The 22,530-nt window shown below is 40.5% G+C and overlaps 1 protein-coding gene across 1 annotated transcript in view; it reads right to left on the bottom strand.

Moving 5' to 3' along the window:
• SORL1 (sortilin related receptor 1) overlaps positions 1-22,530 on the bottom strand; it is a 5,131,225-nt gene that overhangs the window by 739,786 nt on the left and 4,368,909 nt on the right. Inside the window, exon 38 of the mRNA XM_044081038.1 lies at positions 6,614-6,683. Within this exon, the coding sequence (XP_043936973.1) occupies positions 6,614-6,683 (70 nt within the window). The remainder of the gene's footprint in view (positions 1-6,613; positions 6,684-22,530) is intronic.

Raw genomic sequence — 22,530 nt, 5'->3', positions numbered from 1 at the left:
ATTTGTCAAAAGCAGGTCTAGCTTATTCAACATGGACTTTTTTGAAAAGGTCACAAAAGCAATGGATAAAAGTAATATGTTATGGACCACCTACCTTGACCAGCCCTAGGCTTTTGACATAGTAGAAGATCTTAATAAACTAGCAATGCACACCTTCATCACCCAATGGATTGACAACTGGCTCAAAGAAAGGATGATCAAAATAGATGAATCTACCTCCACAAAAAAGGACAGGAATTCCCCAAGGTTCAGTGCCATGATCCCTTCTGTTCTGCATCAACTTCTCAGAATTAAAGCTAATACCAAAAGGCCCTAGCTAACTAAGTTTGCAGATAACTGTAAGCTAGGAGCAGTGACTGAATCTCCAAAAGACTTGGAAATCCTACAGGAAGCCATATCCAATACAAATAACTGGTGAAACAGGAATGGAATAAAGCTAAATACTAAAAAAATGCACTACTGCTTCCTTTGGAAAGTTGACTCCCTCAGGAACTACTACATAGACAATACACCCCTAAAAGCTGACCTAGTAGTTTGGGATTTGGGAACTTATGTGGACAGTGACCTAACTTTCGATTAGCATGCATCCACTGTGGTAAGAAAGCTCACACACAAAAGGATTACTTCTAGATCCAGGAAGGTCGTCGTTGTCCCCCTTCACTCAGCCCTCTTTAGGCCAATCATTGAGTACAATACCCCTTTTGGCATGTATCTGTTTACACACACACATCTGGAACACCCACAGTGGCACCATACAAAAATGATACGAGGCCTAAACAATATGTCCTATATAGGCCATATTTGGTCTCTTAGAGACTTCTAATAGATGCCACGTGTCTAGCATACAAGGTATCCTTCGACCCATTTCTGATGGACTTACTTTACATCTGCAACTCAAATTTTGAGAAATATTCAATCCAGGGACCTAATGCGACATTAACAGAACAATTTGGCTGGACAGGTATATCTCAGAGGATATCACTGCTCTGTAACAAACTCCCTAATACATGTAAAACAAAGCTCATCCTTGACCACATTTAAGTACAACTTAGATCAATGGACAGGAAATAGGAAATGTATCCAATGACTTCCCCTCCCTTACTACTAATGGCCAGAGGAAGCTCCTAAATGCTTTATCCCAATGCATGGTCCCTTTCAAATATCTATGTTTTGATCTAGTAATTATCAGTAGAGTAATACATACATATAAATCTTGGAAAGGGTTAGATGAATCTAAACTTCAACAGGACAGGTTAATTTTAAGAACCAAACAGGATAACTGGCTAGGCTTAAAATGACCTGCAAGGGCAGTCAGCCTAGTACTAACCTATGAATCTACAAGAGAGAGATATTAAATACTGAAGAGCCTCAAGCCACCTTACCATCCCTTGAATACCATGAGGAAAACCTCCTCCCCTTACAGAAATATGACTTCTGGGAGCTAGACTTCACAGCTTCCAGGAAATGTGAAGCAATTCTCATTAGAACTGGTCCATGAATGGTATCAGGTTAAGAGGACCCATGCTATCAATCTGAAACTCTTCATGCTGGGGTGCAACACAGTTCTGTGTCCTATGTTACAAGGATACAATTCTGAGGATGCAGCAGTAGTCCCTCCCTTGTTAGCTGCACCAGTTGAGAAAACCTCGCCACTAATGGCCATACGAGGAATAACAGAAGGAACCTGGCCCTATCTACTCTGATCTTGTCATACAGAGGCCACCTTAACATGGAACATTTAAGACATTCCATGTTCTAATGCCGAAAGAAATAAACAGAGCATGACATTTTTTCAGTTGTCATTCTTTGTATGATCTTGATGAAGTCCCTTGCAGTTGGGGAAGAAAGCGCTTAACTTGTGGAATAGTGTTTAACCTGTGGTTTTTGAACTATTAAAGTGGTGTAATTTCTACATCATGCCTGCTTGTTCCATTTGCTGGTTTGGTTTTTCAATCTTTGTATGATGCAGAGATCTGTTAATGGAAGACTCCATTTCTTTGTCAGTAAACAAAAGCTTTAGGATCAAGCTTCCAGTCATGGCTGTCGAGAATGGTCTTTGTTTAATCTGTCTTCCTCTATTCTCCTGGCATGCGAGAACATAACATGACTGGAGATAGAGCCCCAGATGGGAATCCATTTTCCATACCATTACTGTCAATATGTACAGCTGGAAAGAGTGAGTGCTTACTTGCCTGTTTACATACCATGTTACTGTGGGGGTTGTCTGTGACAATTAGTAGGGTGGAAAGTATTAAAACAAAAAGTGATCCAAATATTTTTAAGGCCAGGATCATGGCCATCGTCTCCTTCAGGTGGACGAGATTGTGAAGAATGTATGTGCCTTATGTTCACTAGACTAATAATGGTGTGAAATGTATCACCAAGGCAAAATCTTATGCATCCATTTTAAGTGTTGGGGTCTGCTGTGTAGTACCCATTGGCATGCTTTGAACATATTCTACCTACTATACCCCACTAATAAAACCTGATGACAGAATCAGAGGGATCATACATTACCTAGTGCAGAGGGTGGCTGAGTTGCTGCCACAGGTTTCTGAGGTATCACTGGATTTACTGCAACTGCAGTATGATTAGGGAGACCACTAGGATGGAGGAAGACATACAACTTAATACCTCAAGTACTGCCTAGTCGACATGTATCACTATGTCAGACCTGCAAAGTAAGCTTTCAACTGGAGTGCTCTACATTTAGATAAGTATAGTTGGCCCTTGCCCGTGTCTAGCAGGGCCCCACAAAAAACACTCTTTTGTGGCACCATGCTGCATTCTGTCCGACTTAAGGAGTGCATCACGAAGTTAAGTTACCTAAGAATGCCCTCTGCTGGAGATGCCTGGATATGACAGTCACCATGGTAAAGGAACATTATCCGCTGAGTCCTTAAATATGCAAATACTTGGCTAGGCAATTCATAAATACATTGGGGCTATGGAAAACAGTGGTTTTGTCCCACCCTGAACATGATCTGCTGTATGTGATTCTTATGGATGGATATGAAAACATATTCTTCCTTCACATACAAAGTGACAAGAAAGCATCTCTAGGATCAGAAGAGGCTACAGCGACTGTTGCATCAGCATGGTGAACTTGATCACCTCTAAGAACTTTAACCTCAACAGACATGTCCTCATAAGCCAAACAGCTCTGGACAAATAAAAAGCCTGAAATAAAATCCCTTCCTTGTTCCTCAACAAGCAAGCTCTCTACTGCCTTACAGCACTGAAGTTATCTAGCTGAGGGTATACAAGCAGGATATAGTCTAGGAGAACTCAAGGTCTCTCTATAAAAGCAGAAACTGCCCTGAATTTTAATTTGCAGCATAATTACCACTTATACTCAGAATAAAACAATTCTGTCTGAAATGGACAAGTTATGCAGCCCCAAGATGTGAAAAGAGGGAGTGGAAGAAGGGAGATAAAAAAGAGATGGTTGGCAGAACAGTAATACTAAGATACATTTTCATTTGGGGGTTGAGACTTGCTTCTCCCCCCAACCTTGTTCCTACCTCTATTCTGTCATCTTTCCAAGTCTCTTTTTCACCTCAAAGGTCTCCTCCAGTCTAAACCAGTATGTTACATTCAGCTTCCTGTAAACCTGCTGAGGTTTGGTTGGAATACTTCTGTCATAACTGCAGAGACGTTCACTAACTCCACAGTTTTACCCTTTCCTTCTAGTTTGCTGGAAATCTTCTGGGAAGGAGGGATAAATAACATATTCCTGTACAGAGGGGGCATCTGATAATTGTCCCTTTACATCTTCTTGCACAGGCTGCAACACCAGCCAAGTATGTCTTCTTATCATATCACTCATTGCTACTGTTCTGCTACAACCCCGTATCACAGCGACATTTTATGGCGTGATTACAAACCACTTTAATAGCAGCCAGGTTCATCTTCATGCCATTTCTTTCTGAACATCACTACTATTCTCAGAATTTAAAAGTTATGTACTCATCATAGCTAGGCATCTGTGTTGTCCATTTTCATTCTTCCTCAACATATGGATTCAGATCCAATCCTCGGGTCTGACTTGGCCGCATACTCTGGAGCTCCTCCCTCAACCCGTAATGCCTCAATCCATCCCCAAAACATCAGATCAAGTTTGTTGCCATAAGTACCTTATAGCTGGACAAAGTTACTATCACATTTCAGTGATCCAGTCTTCCCATCATACTACCTACTTGTAATCTAGATGGAAGTTCCAGCAAACATGCCTTGGACAACCAGTGTAACAAAACAACTTCTGTTTTTTGAAGACTGTAAATATTTTGCAGTGCCTGATAATAAGCACATGGAACTAGGGTAATGTGGATTCCGCCTGGCAAAATAATTACATCCTCTGAAATGCAAGGAAGCTGCTGCTGCTCAAGTAGAATGTGTCTAATGATTTCTTGAAGAGGTCATTAATTCAATGGACAACATCTTCCTGATGGAAATGCATTTTCCTAAATATTAATCAATCTATTAGATGCAAAAGAGAAAAATCAGATTACCTTTTTTTTCTTGGATCTCTCTTAGTTCTGGAAATAGAAGCAAAAATGGTCTTCAAGGATCTGCCTAATGCAAAGTCATATACATGAATCCAAGAGATTACGATAAGTACACGAGTAGAAGAGATAAATCTTCCGACTCTAGGCACAACTGAGCACAATGCTGGGCAAGCAAAACACTGGTAAAGAGAACCAGTCCGTTCTTATGGAAGACAGAGAGTTCTTGGAATACAAGAGCCTGCAACTTTACAAAGCTCTTCAATTTATTTATTTATTTATTTATTTCACATTTGTTAACTGGGTTAGTCCAAGTAAGTTTGCAAACAAAACCATTTTCAGTGGAGACCCGAGGGGAAAAGCCCCAGCAAACATTAGTAAAGATAAAGTGACAATATACAAATATTAAATAACAATCACAATACAAAATAATTGTAAAAAATAAAAGGTTATTAATTATTTGTGTTGCACTGACAGTAAGCAACCCATTTTCAGTGGAGACCCAAGGGAAAAGAGCCCCAGCAAACATAAGCAAAGATAAACCTACAGGACAAAAACTATTAAAAATAACACAGCAAATACAAAATTAATTATCAAGAGAAAAACAAAAGAAAAAAACTATGAACATTAAGGGTTGCACTGACAGCAATGGTCTAAAAATTTACTATGTATGAGAGTAAAAACAAAAGGATAATCGTTGTTCAAAAGAAGGACAATGTATAGACATTGATAGGAAGTGGGGGGAAGATAAATAGTGTGGAGAATGGGAGGGGGGAGAGAAAGGAGGAGGCTATAGTAGTAGAGCTGAGGGTTTAGGAGGTTAGTTAAATAATATGACTGTTTCCAACACAGGAATTTCAAAGGTACTGTAAAACGTAGCTCAAAAGATGACTTTGGCAAGGATTCCAGAAAAATGTTCAGTTTCCAAGCGGAAACAATGGCCTCCTTTTCATAGGAGTAAAACTCCTTTAAGAAACAGTAGGTCTAGAAGTCAGTTAGGGATCCCAAGGAAGGTACAGTGGCAAAGGCTAAACAATATGTCTTAGTAGATAAGTAAGACAGACTCAACAAAAGAAGCTCAGAAAGGTAATATGGAATCTATAAAAGTTCTGTTTACAGTGGCAAATATCTACATTTTTCAGTTCAGTAAAAAAACAAAACCTTCTACAATTTGACAATAATGATTTTTAAAAGAGGTTTCTTTTTTCTCGAAGGACCAGAAAAGTCATATGAAGAAAATAAACCTTTCCAATGAATAAACCTATTTTTCCAGTGAAGAACATCTAATGACAAATATTGGGTCTTGCCATTGCACTAGAAGAAAAGGCCTTTTTTAGTGAAATATAACAGACAAAGTCTCAAAAAACAGGCTTCTTCCACGCTTACTCATCATCACTATTACCTGTGACAGCCAATACTTGGAAAACATAACACATCAAAAATACTGAAACTACTGGCAAATGTGGCCTTCTCAACCAGTGTCAACATGGTTATATGAAGGGTAGAAGCACCATGCTGGCCATTTGGCAAGATGTCATCCGTACTGTTAACCTTTTTATTGACCTTACAAGAATCTCTGATGTAGCTAGCCATGTTGAACTTCATAATACCATGTCAGTGTTCTCTCCTTTTGTACCTTAGCTGATATGATACAAGATGCATCAGTGGTGCGGGACAAGGGAAAGACATCATTCACGAAGAACTGCCACGAGCAAATGAGGTAAGGGTGTTTAATCATTAAGTAGTGAGAAAGAATTCTGCAAAATCACTCTTCATACACTGGAATTAGTTCAAAATTAAAATACTTAACCCATATTTCACAAATGATTACAGACGTTCATTTGGCTACATTATCTGAAACAGTATCATTTACCAATCACACCTTCTTCACCAAAGAGAACAGATGGGAATATGTTTCACCAGAACAGTATTTATAGTATGCTGATTGATACTATACTGAAGATGTCTGCACTAAAGACACCAAGATACGTCTGCAAAATCCCAGCAAAAGTATGAAAATCAACTAGGTTAAAACACTCGAGTCAATTACCACACATAGTCACAAAACTGGCTTTTTAGACAGTATTAGACTATGTAACATCACTTACCAATCCCATTTGTAGTTACTGATTTGGAATCACTCCAGTTTCCAACTCCAGCACCAGTAATAGCTGCAACCTTAAATGAAAAGAAAAAAGCACATTGTATTACAGGCACAAAAATTATAGAGGAAAATGCAGTTCTGTAAGGAAAGCATAGCTGCTTAAGCTACATATCATGATAGCAGATTTTCAAGGAGAGACTAATGGAAGAGCAAGCCAAAACATTTGGGTTTACCTACCCACCAACTAATTCTTATTTCCAGGCTGGAGTTTTTGAAAGAAGTGTCCGACTTCCCTGGGAGGAACAACGGTAGGTCTCTTGCCAAGCCAAGTAAGATGTAAATGTAGATGATATAAGGCTGCCCCACATACAGTTTGGTTTGGAGTGTCAGGAGTGACAGTTTTAACTGGGAGAGGTTGTGAAGTTGTAGGAGGTGGTTTTATTATGGGAGGGTGGGAAGCAATCTAGTGGAAGTAGTTTGAAAAGAAGAGACCTAGGAGTAGATCATTTCTGTAGGAGACCAGTAGCCATTTGGCTTTGGAGAGGGTACTGAAGTGGTGTTCTTGTGGGGGGGCTGTTAATGAAATGACAAATTTTTTCACCTAAACATTGAGCCCTGTAAAAGTGAGCACAGGCTCTCATATTATATGTGATATAAGCATTCACAAGGACAAGTAAGACTGAATAAAGCAGTAGCCCATAGTGTGTTGTACTGTTTGTTAAAAATTAAAATAAAAAACTTTTAATTAAGAATGAAGTTCCACGGGCTGCCGAGGCAGAGGACCCTCACATGTCTTTCAGGAATATTCAAAGTACTAACCTCTCAGCTTTGGGACTGGCTCCTTGTTTTTCCATATTCCAGATTTTCCTCCAATCAGCTCTCTAGGACCCTTCTACCACTGTCTGCATTTGGCTTTAAATAACTGACCTAATGAAGGTAATGTATTAGAAGAACAATAGCCCATCTACCTGCTTAAGTGAATAAACTACTGGACACTTCAACAAGGCATCTTTATTCCTCCAAGAGAGAGAGGGCATAAGAAGGAGTCTCTTAGATCTGCACGCTAAAGTGATTTTATCTGGACTAATCCTTTATACTGTTTTTTGGTAGCCCTGTCGACCTCTGGGTCACAAATGGGACACCAGACCTCATTCAAGCTTTCTGGATTACATCTGTTTGCATATCTTTATTAATGTGATTAAATGGCAATTCTATCATATGCATGGTAATCAGTGCATTCTTAAATCCAGGACAGAGTGCAGTTTTTGACATTCTTAACAAGAACGACAGAATTTTTCTATTTTTTTTTTCATTATCTAGCCAATATAATCTGGCTAACATGCTTTTTTTTTTTTTTTTTTTGAAAAATTCCTTTTTATTGTATTTTCCACAATTACAAAGAAAAAGTACTAGTACATAATGATTTACATACAATGCATCATGTATTACATAGAAGAGTGAAGGTAACCAAACTTTCCAAGGAAAAACATTTAAACATTTGCAAGAAAACATTTAGATTAATAACTGAACATGATTTCAACATATCTAAGGTTAACATAGAGCAGAATTATGAAAAGAAGCTTGAGTGTTGGGTTTGTGCATACAGGGTACCTTTAATGTCCCAGAGTGTAAGAAAAAAAAGAGAAGAAAATATAAAACCAAAAACAAGAAGAGAAAGAAAAAGTACAGTTTTGTACCTACCATAAATGTAGATGTCCGAACTGGATAGCATCTGCAGTCATAACAAATGGGTTGTCCTGTCGTCAGGCAGCCCTTCGGTCGGCCGGATTCCAAAGTCTGGGTCCGGCTTCGGCTGATGTCGCACTTCACCCGACGTCATCTCTGCTGGTCTTCGGGTATAAAGGCATCAGCCGACGCCATTTTCCTCAGTGTTTCTTGCCCCAGATGCCAATTGCCCTCTTGGAAAGCTAAATTTTGGATAGATGCCAATGTTTCCAAAATAGTAGAAGGCAAACACAAAAAATAAACATGTATGTACATATATACAAACAAATACACCATAAGAGACCCCCCCCCCAGCTAGCTATTAGGAGGGTAAATACCCTAGGAGTACCACAGAGGGGAAGGAGGGAGGGTAATCCTGACTGCAGATGCTATCCCATTCGGACATCTACATTTATGGTAGGTACAAAACTGTACTATGTCCTTCATGGATGCATCTGCAGTCATAACAAATGGGTAGAATACCATAGCCAAACTAGGGGAGGAGGAATAAAAGTTATGGTGTAGTCAGGATCCCTTGCAGTACAGCAGTGGCAAACCCTGCTCGGGATCTAGAATATAGAGGTAAATTATAATGCTTGGCAAATGTATGCACGGAGGTCCAAGTAGCCACCTCAATAATGTCCTTGGTTGCCACTCCTCTTAAGAAAGCTGTGGTAGTGGCTGTAGCCCTTGTTGAGTGAGGTCTTATGTTCTGTGGAATTGGTTTTCCATGGTAGGAGTAACAGAATCTTATGCAATTTCCTATCCATTTGGAGATTGTCTGTTTGGAAATTGCTTTTCCTTCCCTTCCTGTTGCATAGGCTACAAAGAGCTGGTCAGTTTTTCTGTTACCTTTGGTTCTGTCCAGGTAGTAGCGTGACTGTCTATGTACATCCAAGGTATGCATTATTCTTTCACCTCTGTTTTGTGGATTTGGAAAGAAGGTAGGTAGGTGGATTGCCTGGTTTAAAGACACTCTGGATACCACCTTAGGCATAAATGTAGGATTAGTTCTCATGGACACCCTATCTTGATGGAAGATTAGGAAGGGTTGCACTGCCATTAAGGCCTGTAGTTCTGAAACCCTCCTTGCTGAAGTAATAGCCAGTAGGAAAGCAGTTTTCCATGACAGGTGTTGTAGATCTGCTGTTGCTGCTGGTTCAAACGGAGGGAGTGTCAACTTTTCTAGTACAAAATTCAAGTCCCATGCTGGTAATGGTGGTTTCCTATGAGGTTTTACATTCTTGATCCCTCTGAGGAACTGCCTGAGTAGAGGATGTGAATAGACAGGAGGATCAAAGCTGTATTCTGCTGAAATAGCTGATGCATGTATCTTGATGGAGGAATAGGACAGGCCTGTATGTAGAAGCTCTGCCAAGTACTCCAGAATGTTAGCAATATCTATGTTCGACACATCTTTTCCTCTTTCAGTACTCCAAATGACGAACCTTTTCCATTTTCCTGCATAGTTCCTTCTTGTTGAAGGTCTGCGGGCTTCAAGGATAATGTCTTTAACCCTTTGTGAAAGGTCTGGGTTAGTTACTGCTATGTGATGTTCCAGGCAGTCAGTTGCAAGGTTTTTAGGTTTGGATGTATGATGTTGTAGTTGCTCTGAGTTAACATCAGAGGCATCAGGGTATTGACCACATTTTCTCCCGAGACATGCTCCTCAGCAATGGGTACCAGTGTTGTCGTGGCCAGTTCGGAGCTATCAGAATTATCCTTGGACGTTCCTCTTTGATTTTCAGTAGTACCTTGTGCATCAAGGGAAGAGGTGGAAATGCATATGCTGTCAGGCCTTTCCAGCTGAAGGATAGAGAGTCCACCTTCCATGCAAGTGGGTGGAATGTCCTTGTGCAGAATTTTTGAGCTGGTGATTTTGTGGGAAGCGAATAGATCTATTTGTGGCATTCCCATTTCTTTGTGATGGCCTTGAAGATGTCCGGGTGTAGCATCCATTCGTGAGCATCCGAGGTGGTTCTGCTTAAAATGTCTGCTAGGGTGTTCTCTTTTCCCGGTACAAATATTGCCTGTAACTGAATGTTGTAGCTGAGAGCCAGATTCCAAAGGTCCAAAGTCATTCTGCATAGGGGGTAAGAATGAGTGCCTCCCTGTTTGTTGATGTACCACATGACTGTGGTGTTGTCTGTCCTTATCATCAAATGGCCTTCTTTGAGGAATGGTCTGAATTTTAGGATTGCCAGTTTTACTGCCAGCATTTCTTTTTGGTTTATGTGCAGGTGCAGTTGGTCCTGAGTCCACAGTCCTTGTACGCATTTGTCCAGCATGTGAGCCCCCCATCCTAGGTCTGAGGCGTCCGTTGTGATGGTTTGGTTTGCTCGAAAGTTGTGGAAGGGCAAGCCTGGGTTTGACTGGCATGCCCGAGCCCACCATAGGAACTCCTGTTTTAAGCATGGGATTAGTGGTATTTCTGTTTCTAAGCTGTGCCTGTGTTGAGACCATAAATTCTTTAGGTACCACTGTAACTTTCTCATATGCAGTCTGGCATGTGGGACCAAGATTATGCATGATGCCATGAAGCCCAAGGCCTGCAGAACTTTTCTTGCTGTTAGTTTGTTCTGCTTTGTTAATGCCAAGAAGTAAAGAGGAGCTCTTTTGTTTTTCTGCAGTTAGGAATGCCATCTGTTTGACTGTGTCCAATTCCGCCAAGAAAGTTCTTGTCTGGGATGGTATCAGCCTTGACTTTTGTAAATTGACTGTGTATCCCAGGGCTTGTAGCAAGTAAATGACCCTTTGTAAATCTGTTGTCAGCTTGCTTTTGTTGTCTGCTTGTAACAGGCAGTCGTCCAGGTATGGATAAATTTGGATTCCTGTACTCTGCAGTGAGCGATTACTGATGCCAGGCATTTTGTGAATACTCTGGCTGCAGTAGATAAGCCAAAGGGCAATGCTGAGAATTGATAATGCTCTGATCCTGCAAGAAATCTGAGGTATCTTCTGCAATTTGGTCGAATGGGGACGTGCAGGTATGCCTCCTTGAGATCTAGAGTTACCAGCCAACACTCCTTGCCCAGCATGGGAAGAAGTTGCTGTAGGGTCAGCATTTTGAATTTTGGGACAATGATGTATGTGTTTAAGATGGACAGGTCGAGAATAGGTCTCCAGCTTTTCTCTTTTCTTGGTACTAGGAAGAGTCTGGAGTAGAATCCTTTGCCCTGTTCTATTATTGGTACTCTTTCCACAGCTCTCATCTTTATTAATTCCGCTATCTGGTGCAGGGCTTCTATTTTTTGATTTGGGGGCAGGTTTGGCATTCCTCTTTTTACTGGTAAAGTGTGGAAGTGGAACTGGTAGCCTTGGTCTATGGTTTGCAAAATCCACTTGTCTTTTGTGATATAGTGCCAATTTTTCGAGAATAAGGCTAACTTACCGCCTAATGGTGCTGCTATTTGCTCCCTGGTAGGCGGAGTCAGAGCCAAGTCACTGTGATTGTCCTGTTGCAGTGGCAGTGGTTGTGTCTGTGCCTCGGTTATTGCCTTGCCACTGTCGTCCTCTGTAGGCACCTCCTCTGGATTGATTTCTGCCCCTAGAGCGTCTGTTCCTGCCCCTTTGTCATCTTGTGGAGTCAGGAAAGGACCGATTTTTGGCAGGCCAGTTCCTGCTAAACCTTGGTGACTGAACCTGTAGGAAATCTTTAACTGTTTGCACAGATTTTGCCTTCTCTTCCATTTTCTTCATTACCTGCTGGGCAGGTACCCCAAATAGACTGGCCTTATCCATAGGAGCATCCAATAGCTTAGCTTTAACATGATCCGGTAAGACCTGTTCTTTCAACCATGCATGCCTTCTTATCACTGTGCCAGTCATGGCTGATCTAAATGAAGCCTCCAGTGCATCATAGCCACATTTTAAAGAATGGTTACTAACCTGTTGGATGTTATTCACCATTTCTAATACATATTTCTTATCTAAAGAGTCATCAGAGGACAGCTTATTAATTAACTGACCAAGCATAAACTCTTGGTATTGGATCATGTGAAACTGGCAGTTTAAAGCTCTAGCTGAGAGAGTAGCAGAGGTGTAGACTTTTTGCCCCGATCTGTCTAAGGACCTGGATTCCCTTTCAGCAGGAATAGGGTTTTTTGCTGTGGTCGGGGCTACTGGGTTAGGCCCCTGGGATATAGTTTCGGGGTCTGCAAGTGGGGCCTTGAATAGGTGGTGATGAGTGTCTGGCACCCTGTAAAATCTATCTGGTTTGGCAGGGGCTGGAGGTAAAGAATCAGGTGCAGTGCAGACATCATTAAATGCATCGTCCACAACAGACAGGACAGGAGGTATAGCTAAGGGCCTATGTTGTGGTAAGTGCAGAAAAGTCCTAAGCCTCTTTCTTGAATCTGAGAAATCTTGTCCCTGCCATTGGAATTGTTCTCTCATGGCATGTAAGGTTTCCCCAAAGGAGAATTCCTCTGGTGGAGAGGCAGCTGGAATGGATTCTTCAGCATCTGAATCTTCATAATTGGAAAAAGGAGCCTCTGGCTGGTCTGTAATGTCTGAGTCATCCGCAGAATCATCAGAGGACACAGGCTCGGGGGGCTCTGCTCTAGGTCTCTTTTCTGGGGGCTGAGAGGCCCTGTCTGGGTGAGATTGGGATCCCCTAATTAAGGATATTAAATCTTCTGCCAAAGTAAGCATTTTGCAGCACCACGTGCTGGGGTGGAGATATCCAAAGGGATGGTGTCTGATAAATCAGTAGGAACCACAGTCGTAGGCAAAATTTCTGAGGCTGATTCAGATAAGGTAGCAGGAGCCTCAGTAGTAGTCATGGATTCGGCTGAAGATAGACCAGTTTTCTCGGTTTCGGCCGAAACAGAGACACTCGCGGCTTGCTTGTCGGTCTTTTTCTTTGCGTTTTTTAACAATTTGGGTAGTCGGAGGATCCGACGGCATAATGTACGCAAAATCTGAGCCGAAAAACTGTTCAGCAAACTCCGACTGACGCCTAAGCGTTCGTCGGTTGAAGGAAGCACAGGCCGAACAGGCTGCTACGTCGTGGTCTGGGCCTAAGCAAGGCAAACAGTAAGAGTGGAAATCTTTGTGAGGTATTTGTTTCCCACAAGTTAAACAGTTATTGACTTTTTCTGACATCGGCTGAGGCAAGAAAGAGTCCCCAACGGGGTACTTAGCTTTTTAGAAGTCTTCGAAGTAGTATTCGGTAGTAGTAATCTCTGGATCTGACCGACCGGCACTTGCGAACAGCTTCTGCTTCGGGCGCCACGCGGCAAGAAAGACTGAGGAAAATGGCGTCGGCTGATGCCTTTATACCCGAAGACCAGCAGAGATGACGTCGGGTGAAGTGCGACATCAGCCGAAGCCGGACCCAGACTTTGGAATCCGGCCGACCGAAGGGCTGCCTGATGACAGGACAACCCATTTGTTATGACTGCAGATGCATCCATGAAGGACATCTTATAAATTAACAAAAGCTAATTACATATTTACAGTACAATGTTGGAAGTCATCCTTATGTTGATATCTCAGAAGTGTGTTTTATATGTCAGTGAACCAACTATTTGGGCTCAGTAACAGAGATTATTATTTATAAAAAAGCCCACCTGCTTGACATTTAACTTTATGTATTCTGTACACTACAGCATGGGATATTCTACAACACAAGGAAGCTACACTAGATAAACTAAGAGAAAATTTTAAGACACCAGCTTGCTATAATTACATTCTTCGACAAATATCAATAATTAACCTAAAATACTCAAACCACAAAATAGAAATAGAAAGTATAGAAAATACCCAAAACATAATCAAACCTTTAACAGCCAAAGAAAAGATTATTTCAAATTCCTATAAATTAATAAATGAGTTGAAACACAAATCCGCGCTACTCTACTAAAGGTACTGGAGAACTTAAATAACAATATCACAATAATTCAAAAACAAGAAACCATAAACAATACCTTAAAACGTACACCTTTTAAAATCCTCATATACACGCAAGTGATGATCAACAATGCATATTATACCCCAGCTGTTCTCAAAAAATTTGACTACAAAAAAAGCTCACTGTGCCCCTTCTGCTCTGGGGAAGATGTGGATATTCTCCACATCTTCTGGAGCTGTGAAAAAATCTCTTGAGCTCTGGTGTTCTCTAAGAATGCAACTAGAAAAAGTCGGTTACGCAAAAACCACTCTCTTGGGATAATGATTTTGCATATAATTCCTAGTTCAATCAATGGAATGCGTAAGCATATCTTATTCACAGTATGCGCATTACTTAAATTCTGTATTTCCAAAAAATGGGTTAATAATAAAAACATCTCGTGGAACAACTTTAAAGACATTGCAGTTAAATATATCTACTCCCACAAACTAGCCACTAAAAGTATCAAAAAAAGAATTTACTTTCAAACATACTGGACTTCTCTCCTAGAGACAATTTTGCTAAGTATACAGAAATCTGGGTAGCACGCTTATCTTAATTTTGTCCACCTCCAACTGACATTCTAACATGCGACTATGTCGTAAACTTCATCATTAGTGTCTTATAATGTATTGGCACCAGAAACTGGTGTAGAGTTTCATCCCAAGCTTTACTTACTCTAAATATGACAGCACTGTAACTCAAAACAGGAGTGAGTACTAACAGGATCATCTTGTCCAATATCTTCCCCTATAACCTTAGTTACATTTTAATTTGTTCTACTTCATGTTTTCATTTTCCTATTGTGCCTTTTTGAGGTGCACGTGGCTTACCTACAAGTCTACTAATTCAGAGCTGCTTTCTTCACTAGTTGTATTGAACTGGAAGGTAAAGGTTCCTCCAAAAAATGCCACTCACCCTCTTCTATGTCTTCCCTAAAAACAGTAGTTCTGGAAAAAAACAGCTTTAAATTTTCATCCATCTGTACAAGCCTCCTGAGAATTCCCAATTTCATTAGCCTTATGTCCTCCTTTTGAGAGAAACAGCTTTAGAACTCCATTTTTCTTTATTGCTTTTCTTACTAACTACCATTTGCCAGTTCTGAGGATCCTCATACTTTAACATAATGATTTCCTCTGTACTGTAAATAAAGCTTTTTATGACATGTTTTATAACAGATTCAGACAAAACCATGCTGAGCAAAGAGGGTTTTACCTCAGAGAAAGGTAGTTCACCAATTATTTTATTCATATAATTGAATGTTGCCTACAAAATCTAGCCATATGAGCTTGACAAATTCATCTTCTGTATGCTTTAAAACTATGATTTATGGATTTTTTCCTATGGCAATCAAAAGCTCTTCTATCTTTGTTTGATGGCACAGGGTTATTAATGAATTGTTAAGGAGAAAGTAACCTTTGCTATAGAAATAACAGCTCTGTCTGCTGTGGGGTACAGGAAAGGAATTCTGTGGGACACAGGTAGTTTTCAAAGCCTATTTGCTTGTTTGCTTATATTTTTTTATTTGGTTGCAGGAGGTTGAGAAGCAACAGGCAGCATTGGAGGTATCTACCAATGCATTAACGGGGGGGGGGGGGGGCAGAGGTTTAGAGGTATTCAACTGAAGGAGCACACATCTTTTTTGAGGTTTTACAGACTTCTTTCTCTTCCTGTGTGAAAATGTCTTTCATTCTAGATACTGTGTCAGAAAAAGATAACCCATTTACAGGAGAATCTCATAATACATTTTTTTTCAGATTCTGACTTCAAAAATTCAAGAAATGCCACCTGTGAAGTATAATCCAATAATTTCTTCTATGACTGCTTAACAGTCCCTACCAGAAGGGAAGGGACCTTTTTCTTTTTAAATGGGTAAAGGTTGGAGAAGCAGACTGCATAGACTAAAAAGCTTTAAAAAGCCTCTTCATAATGCAAAACCACTCCACCATAGCATCTTTGGCGGATAGGGTAGGAGGAGGAGGAGAAAGATGGTTAGTTTTTTTTTTGTACTTTCTTTCATTTTTAGAAAGTATGAAGTCATAATCTTGGATGAATCTGATGTTTGTACTTCCATTATCAAACCCGGCACCAGGCCATCCCTGCAACTAGGCTGTTTATTTAAGATATGGTACATGCCTCAGTTCCACAAAAAGTCTTCACCCAATCTTCCCACAGACCACATTCACAATAGGCCCTGACTGGGACATCCAACTCTTACAACAATGATTCTTCAGGCAGAGCCCCTATTCTACCCCACAATATTCCTCACAGATGAGGAAAGAACAGTTGTGTAAGAACTTACCATAACAGTAGATGTCTTACTGATCACTGTGGCAGTATTCCAAACAGATGGGTTTTCACCACTAACATCCAGCAGAGGTACCACAGCCACACGTATGACCACAGCCAGTGAGTGCAGGGGTACATAAGCGTACATATGAGCATAAATCCTTAGACTATCTCTAAGCCAGCAGCCTGTAGACATCTTTCAAGGGGGGTAGTTAGCTAGGAGGGGAAGCGCAAGAGAAGCTAAGGGGACCACCAGCAGTCCTCAAGACTGCCAGACAGGGCAGTAGAAAACAGGACAAGTAAAGGGATAAGAAAGGAAGGGGAATGGCAGGTGGGAAAGGGTTTAATGATGATGAGTACCCACTTGTCTGCAGAGATTTTTTTTCACAGTTTGGGGAATGGAAAGAGTGAATCTTTTTAAAAGGGTAAGAGTAGAGGGAGTGGGGGTACAAAGGGAAGATAGTCACACTGACTTATTTGAAAAGGGAGGCCTCTCAGATATGGGGTCCCTTTTCATGTTTCTCTTTAAATCTCTTTCTGGATACCTTCTTGTGTTTCTGAGAAGGCCTGCATTCTCTTTTGATAAAAGAAGGCTTGGATGGATAATAACTTCCTCTGGTACCTGAGCACAGAGGCTTGCAAGACTTGTCTGCAGTCTTCCATAGTTTTACCGTGTTCACGTAAGGCTGGTAAAAAGGCAGCTAGCCTATTCAAAAGCCGCTTGGCCTTGAAATATTCAGATAGGGGCTGGTTGCATGACCAGACTTATCTTCTAATAACTGAGCCAGCAGCAGCTGCTCTGGAAGAAACTCCATCATCATCATCATAGCTGCATTTTATACTATATCTAGCTACTGGAGTGGTTTGATTGACCATGGACAAAATTTTCTGCTTGGAGTCCATGCTTGGCATGTCAAAAATAGCCTTGTTCAGATTGCTAAGGACAGACAGAAGGCATTTATTCATCTGGGTCTGGTAAATAATGGCCTTAAAGCCAAGGTACAGGAAGTAGACTTTTTCCCCCATACCTATTCATGGCCCTGCTATTCTTATCTGAAGGCAGGGCATTAGCATTTCATCAGGAGTTTGGATGGCTTGTCTGAAGCCAAAGAGATGGCTGAAGGGTCAGCTGCAGGATTCTTAAAAAGAAACTTAAGTTCCTCTGCAACTTTGTTGACTCTGTCAGGTCTTTTGGGAGTTGAGAGGTTGGAGCAAAAGATGTGGATGTAATAGCATCCAGACAGGCCACCAGGACTGTAGGGACAGTGGAAGGGTCTGGCTACCTACTTCTAACAGGCTGTAGTACTTTTTTTGACCATCAGAGATTTAGACTCCCACTCAAAGTATTTCATCAATGGCCTCTCTGAAGGATGCCTCTTCCACAGGGGAATCAGGTGAAAGGGAGTCATTATTTGAGAGTACCTGTCCTGGAGAGTGAATTTTAGTGGCGTAATATAAGGCTTGTTCACCAAAATCTGAGGCCTCCTCCTCTTCTTCACAGGAAGAATCCACAGTATTTTTTTGTGGAGTGGGAGGAACAGCTGAAAGGGAAGGTGTCTTAAGGGCCATAATGGCCTTGAGCAAGCCCTAAAAGAAATCCATCCACTCCTTCTCCCATGAAAGAGAAGCAACAAGCTTAGTCTTTTGCCAGTTTGTCTTTGGGATTACATCCATATGAAGCAAGAGCAGGGTCTCCAACCCTAAGTACTTCAGTCAGTTTTCCAGGGACCTCTTCCCATACTAAAATCTAAGGGATGCCTTCTGGACCTCCAGATATAATGATCCATGATTCCCCCTTTCTCAGTTGCAGTGGTTACAGTAGCCTATTTGGATGTGCGGTCCTCTGATGCCATATAGACATCCAACAGGATTCTGCAACCTCTGTGGGTATTTAGAAATCAGAATGGGCAGACTAAATCTCAGGCCTAGGCCTTTTGAGTTATTTTCTTTGGAGCATAAGGTAAATCAGGTGTGGTGGGATTCACCATCTTAGACTGGGCCAAATGCTTCAGTTACTAGGTCTCTAAAAACATGTTTAACATTAGCAAATGGGAATGCAATGACTGGGTACAAAGGACTGCAGATGAAACAGGATTTGTAGTAGTGTCCTGCTCCTATGCAGGATAGTGTTGAGGTTTTTGTAGATTATCTATCTGCGTACTGCACTCACACGTACCCTCTCCTAGCTGAGATCTAACAAAATTACAGCATAACAGTTTAACAAGAAGAAAAGTTTCCCAGTAATGTAGTTACCTGAATCCAGGAAGGCTTATGGTACAAACGACCATGTGAAGAGCAAAACGATGGGTGCGACACATGCATTTGGGCTGTTGCGAGACAGACTGAGGATTCATGCTCATAAGTCCTTTTATGTACCACCATGCTCATGGGTTTCGATCACACATCAGATGTATGGTTCTGGGAAGGCTAAGGCTTTGGTACCCCAACTGGACATTAGTGGCGAAAACACATCTGTTTGGAATACTGCAACAGCGATTTCAGTCAGAACATCCATCTTCATGAGCTACTATTTTCAGACCACATCATTTTATACACCACAAACAGGCAATTAATCTCTCTATAGTCTAACACAACAAATTACCAGGCTAATAGCTGTGAGAGTCTAAATGCACAAGACGCATTTAAAGGAATATTCAACATTTTCCACACACAAGATTTCACAGTGACTTTATCTTAAATATGATGAGAAATTCCTTGACGGGAGGGGTATTGGTGCACATGTCTCGGTTGCTGCTGTTTCCACTGTATAATCTGGCTTCAAGGAGAGCAGGGATGTCTTTAAGGATTACATTTCTCAAAGAAGCAGATGACTCATATTCACATATGCCCTTGTATTTGCTATATCCTTGTCTTGTTATCCAAGCATGCACAACGGGGACAAGGACATACAGCAGAAAGAAATGAATCACTCCTGACAGTTTCCCCAAGTGTCAATCCATCTTAGTTGGCTCTCTCTGACCAGTGATGGGGAATAAATATGTTAACAGACCATACAACAGGGACAAAAAGTCTAAACAGTACCTATATTACTGTTAAATCTCATCACGAAAGTGCTCTCCTCTGAGATAGACAATGTACAATGTCTTTCCTGGCCTGGGGAGGAATGTCATCACATCGGTATTATTTGAAGATCTGTCCTGTTTTTGGAATGTCATCACATCGGTATTATTTGAAGATCTGTCCTGTTTTTTTTCAGTACTGAATGTCTGGGGGGGATTAGGAACACAGGACCTGCCAGTAAATACAGAACAATCTCTAATAAAGAGATGACAAAGTGCTGAACCCCATACAGTATTACACTGACAAAGACTACAGCAGTAATTACGAAAAAAATTCTAAATGTCCACAAAATAAATTTTACAGACAAGACCATACTCTGTCCCTACAAAAATATATTATCTAAAAACATTATTTAAAAAAATCAACAAAGTAAAGCCAAATACAAAATAAACTTCTTGGCATTTAATGGACACCAAGATGGGGGGCGGAGGGGGGGGGACCATAATCTTGAATAAAAATAATACAAAAAATTGAAACAGGCACTCCTGAATGGTGAGAAATACCATCTCACCTGCACTCAAATGAGAAACAAGAATAGTCAATAAAAGCTCTTAAAAATACAAAACAATCAAAAAAGTGCAGTCTGGATCTTTTTCTCTAAATAAGCTTTAGGCAAGGCAGAAAAGATCTAGAGAGGAGTGGGACCAAACAAAGAGTCTAACATGGGAATATTTCTAGTGTTGGGTTTCTAGGGCCTGAGTGACCTTCTCCATCCATGAGGATGCACCTGATAATTTTAGATACTGTTGCTAATCTGTGCTTTTAAGTGCAGAGATAATGAAAAAGCTGCAGAGTAGATTTCGGATTGCCAAGTAATTTCTGCCTTCTTAGTCCATGAGGGTGCACATTTGATCACTTTAGATACTGTAGTTAAGCTGTGCTTTTAAGTGCAGAGATAATGAAAAACTACAAGAGTAGATTTCTGATTGCCAAGTAATTTCTGCCTACACTTTTCTCTTTTTTATTTTGTTGTTACAGTAACATTTAAAATTCTAGAAATTCACTCTCAGGGAACAAGAACTGTGGGTTTAGTTCCTATGTTATGAAAGCAACACATATTTATGATTTTACATATTATATAAGTACTCCATAAAAACAGGTGCATATTACTTGTGAAATAAATCTAAACACATTTGCAACAGGAATGTTGAGATATTACAATAATAAAACACCTTCAAAGTCTGAATAAAAGTAATGTCTTCATTCTGTTTCCAAAATGTAATGGACACTAGTTTCAGCTCTTTTTACACACATACTATTTTAGGACAATGAGCACAGTCTGATATAGCATACTACTTTAAAGGTAAAGTTTCATAGCCACAAAGGCAAGCTGCAAGATCATTTTTTTCAGAAATAGACTCATCCTTTCCCATCCTCACACACACACCATTCCTGGCAAGCAAGTTTAATGTCAATTTAACTGAGAACAAGTGACAACTTTAGTCAGTTATTTTCACACACTGCTTACCTACCATCTCACTGAAAGGAACTCACTTTCTGTTTACCTGTCATATTTAACTGCATTTAAAGTGAAAGAAAAATAGTGGTCACAGTAATGTATTTCATCTTACTGCTCTCAGAAATTTGCAGTTGTGTATTTCAATCTTTCATGCATACTGGCTTCTGTCTGACAGCTTATACTGACGATCATTAAATGCCAATCATACCACTGATGTTTGCTTTCATACAAAGCCTGCCTTACCCTCTGAAAACAACCACTTTGTGTATACACTTCCAAAGTCTGAAAGTGTTAAATGTACTTGCACTTGCTGCACCCATACAAACACAATCTGTCCCCAAACAAGGTATATCTACTTATACTAAACAATCAAGCAAATATCCTTAGCTTTTACAGATACCATGCTGCAAAACCGTAATAACAACAAGCTCTCCTCTGCCCTCTTCCTAGACCTATCCAAGGTATTCGACATGGTAAAGCACCAGCTACTCTTAGGGACACTAAAAACACTCTCCACAGATAATCTAGCAATTAGCTGGTTTCATTCCTAAGTGGCAGACAACAAGCTGGACTATGGAAGGATAACTTATCTTCCCTATTACCAATCACCCCTGGAGTCCCCCAGAGGTCTATATTACGCCCCCTCCTATTCACCATCTTCATTAACGATCTGTATAAAGTCATCCCAAATGCAACTTGTATTCAGTATGCAGATGACTCGACCTTAATCTGTGCTGCTACCTCCCCCACAGACTTACAGTCTTTATCCCAAAACACCTTCAACAAAAGTAGAAAACTGGCTCACTGATCGCAGTCTACTAATAAACCCAAGTAAAACTAAGCTGTTACTCTTCACCCCCACTCGTAAGGTCCCTTTACCATCACTTACCATAAAAAAATATAAAAATAGCACCACAATTTTCCTAGAACCAATTATTAAACTACTAGATGTAATAATCAACATTATCTTAAGTTTGATGCTCACGTCGACAAAACTATTAAAACAGTTAATAAGAAACTAGCCTCTTTATATAAGATTAAACAATTCCTAACCCCATCAGCTAGGACTGTGATTGCCTGTACACATTTGCTATCAACCCTTCTTTATGCCTCACCTATCTTCACAAACCTATGCAAATCTGACCTCAATAAACTCGCTACCTGCTACAATAATATTGACAGATTTGCCACAGGTTCAGCATATAGAACACATCACTGTCTAAACCTTAAATCGCTAGGCTGGCTGGAACTACCCTGCCAACTTCAATATAAGTAATTAATAGTTGTTCACAAAGTTCTCTACCAACCAGACAGCACACCCATACTGAAACATATTATCACCCCTACAGTAACCTAAAAACACTCCGCTCCTCCAGCAGAACGCTAGAACAAACTGTTAAATCCAACAATTCAGATGGTGAATCACTATTTACCAACTCTGTTGGGAAAATCTGGAACTTACTTCCTGCGGAAC

Source organism: Protopterus annectens, chromosome 8.part0, assembly GCF_019279795.1.
Source record: "Protopterus annectens isolate FY-2018-M chromosome 8.part0, PAN1.0, whole genome shotgun sequence".
Lineage (NCBI taxonomy): Eukaryota > Metazoa > Chordata > Ceratodontiformes > Protopteridae > Protopterus > Protopterus annectens.
The sequence above is the reverse complement of the archived record's forward strand: the minus strand, read 5'-3'. Positions and strand labels throughout refer to the sequence as shown.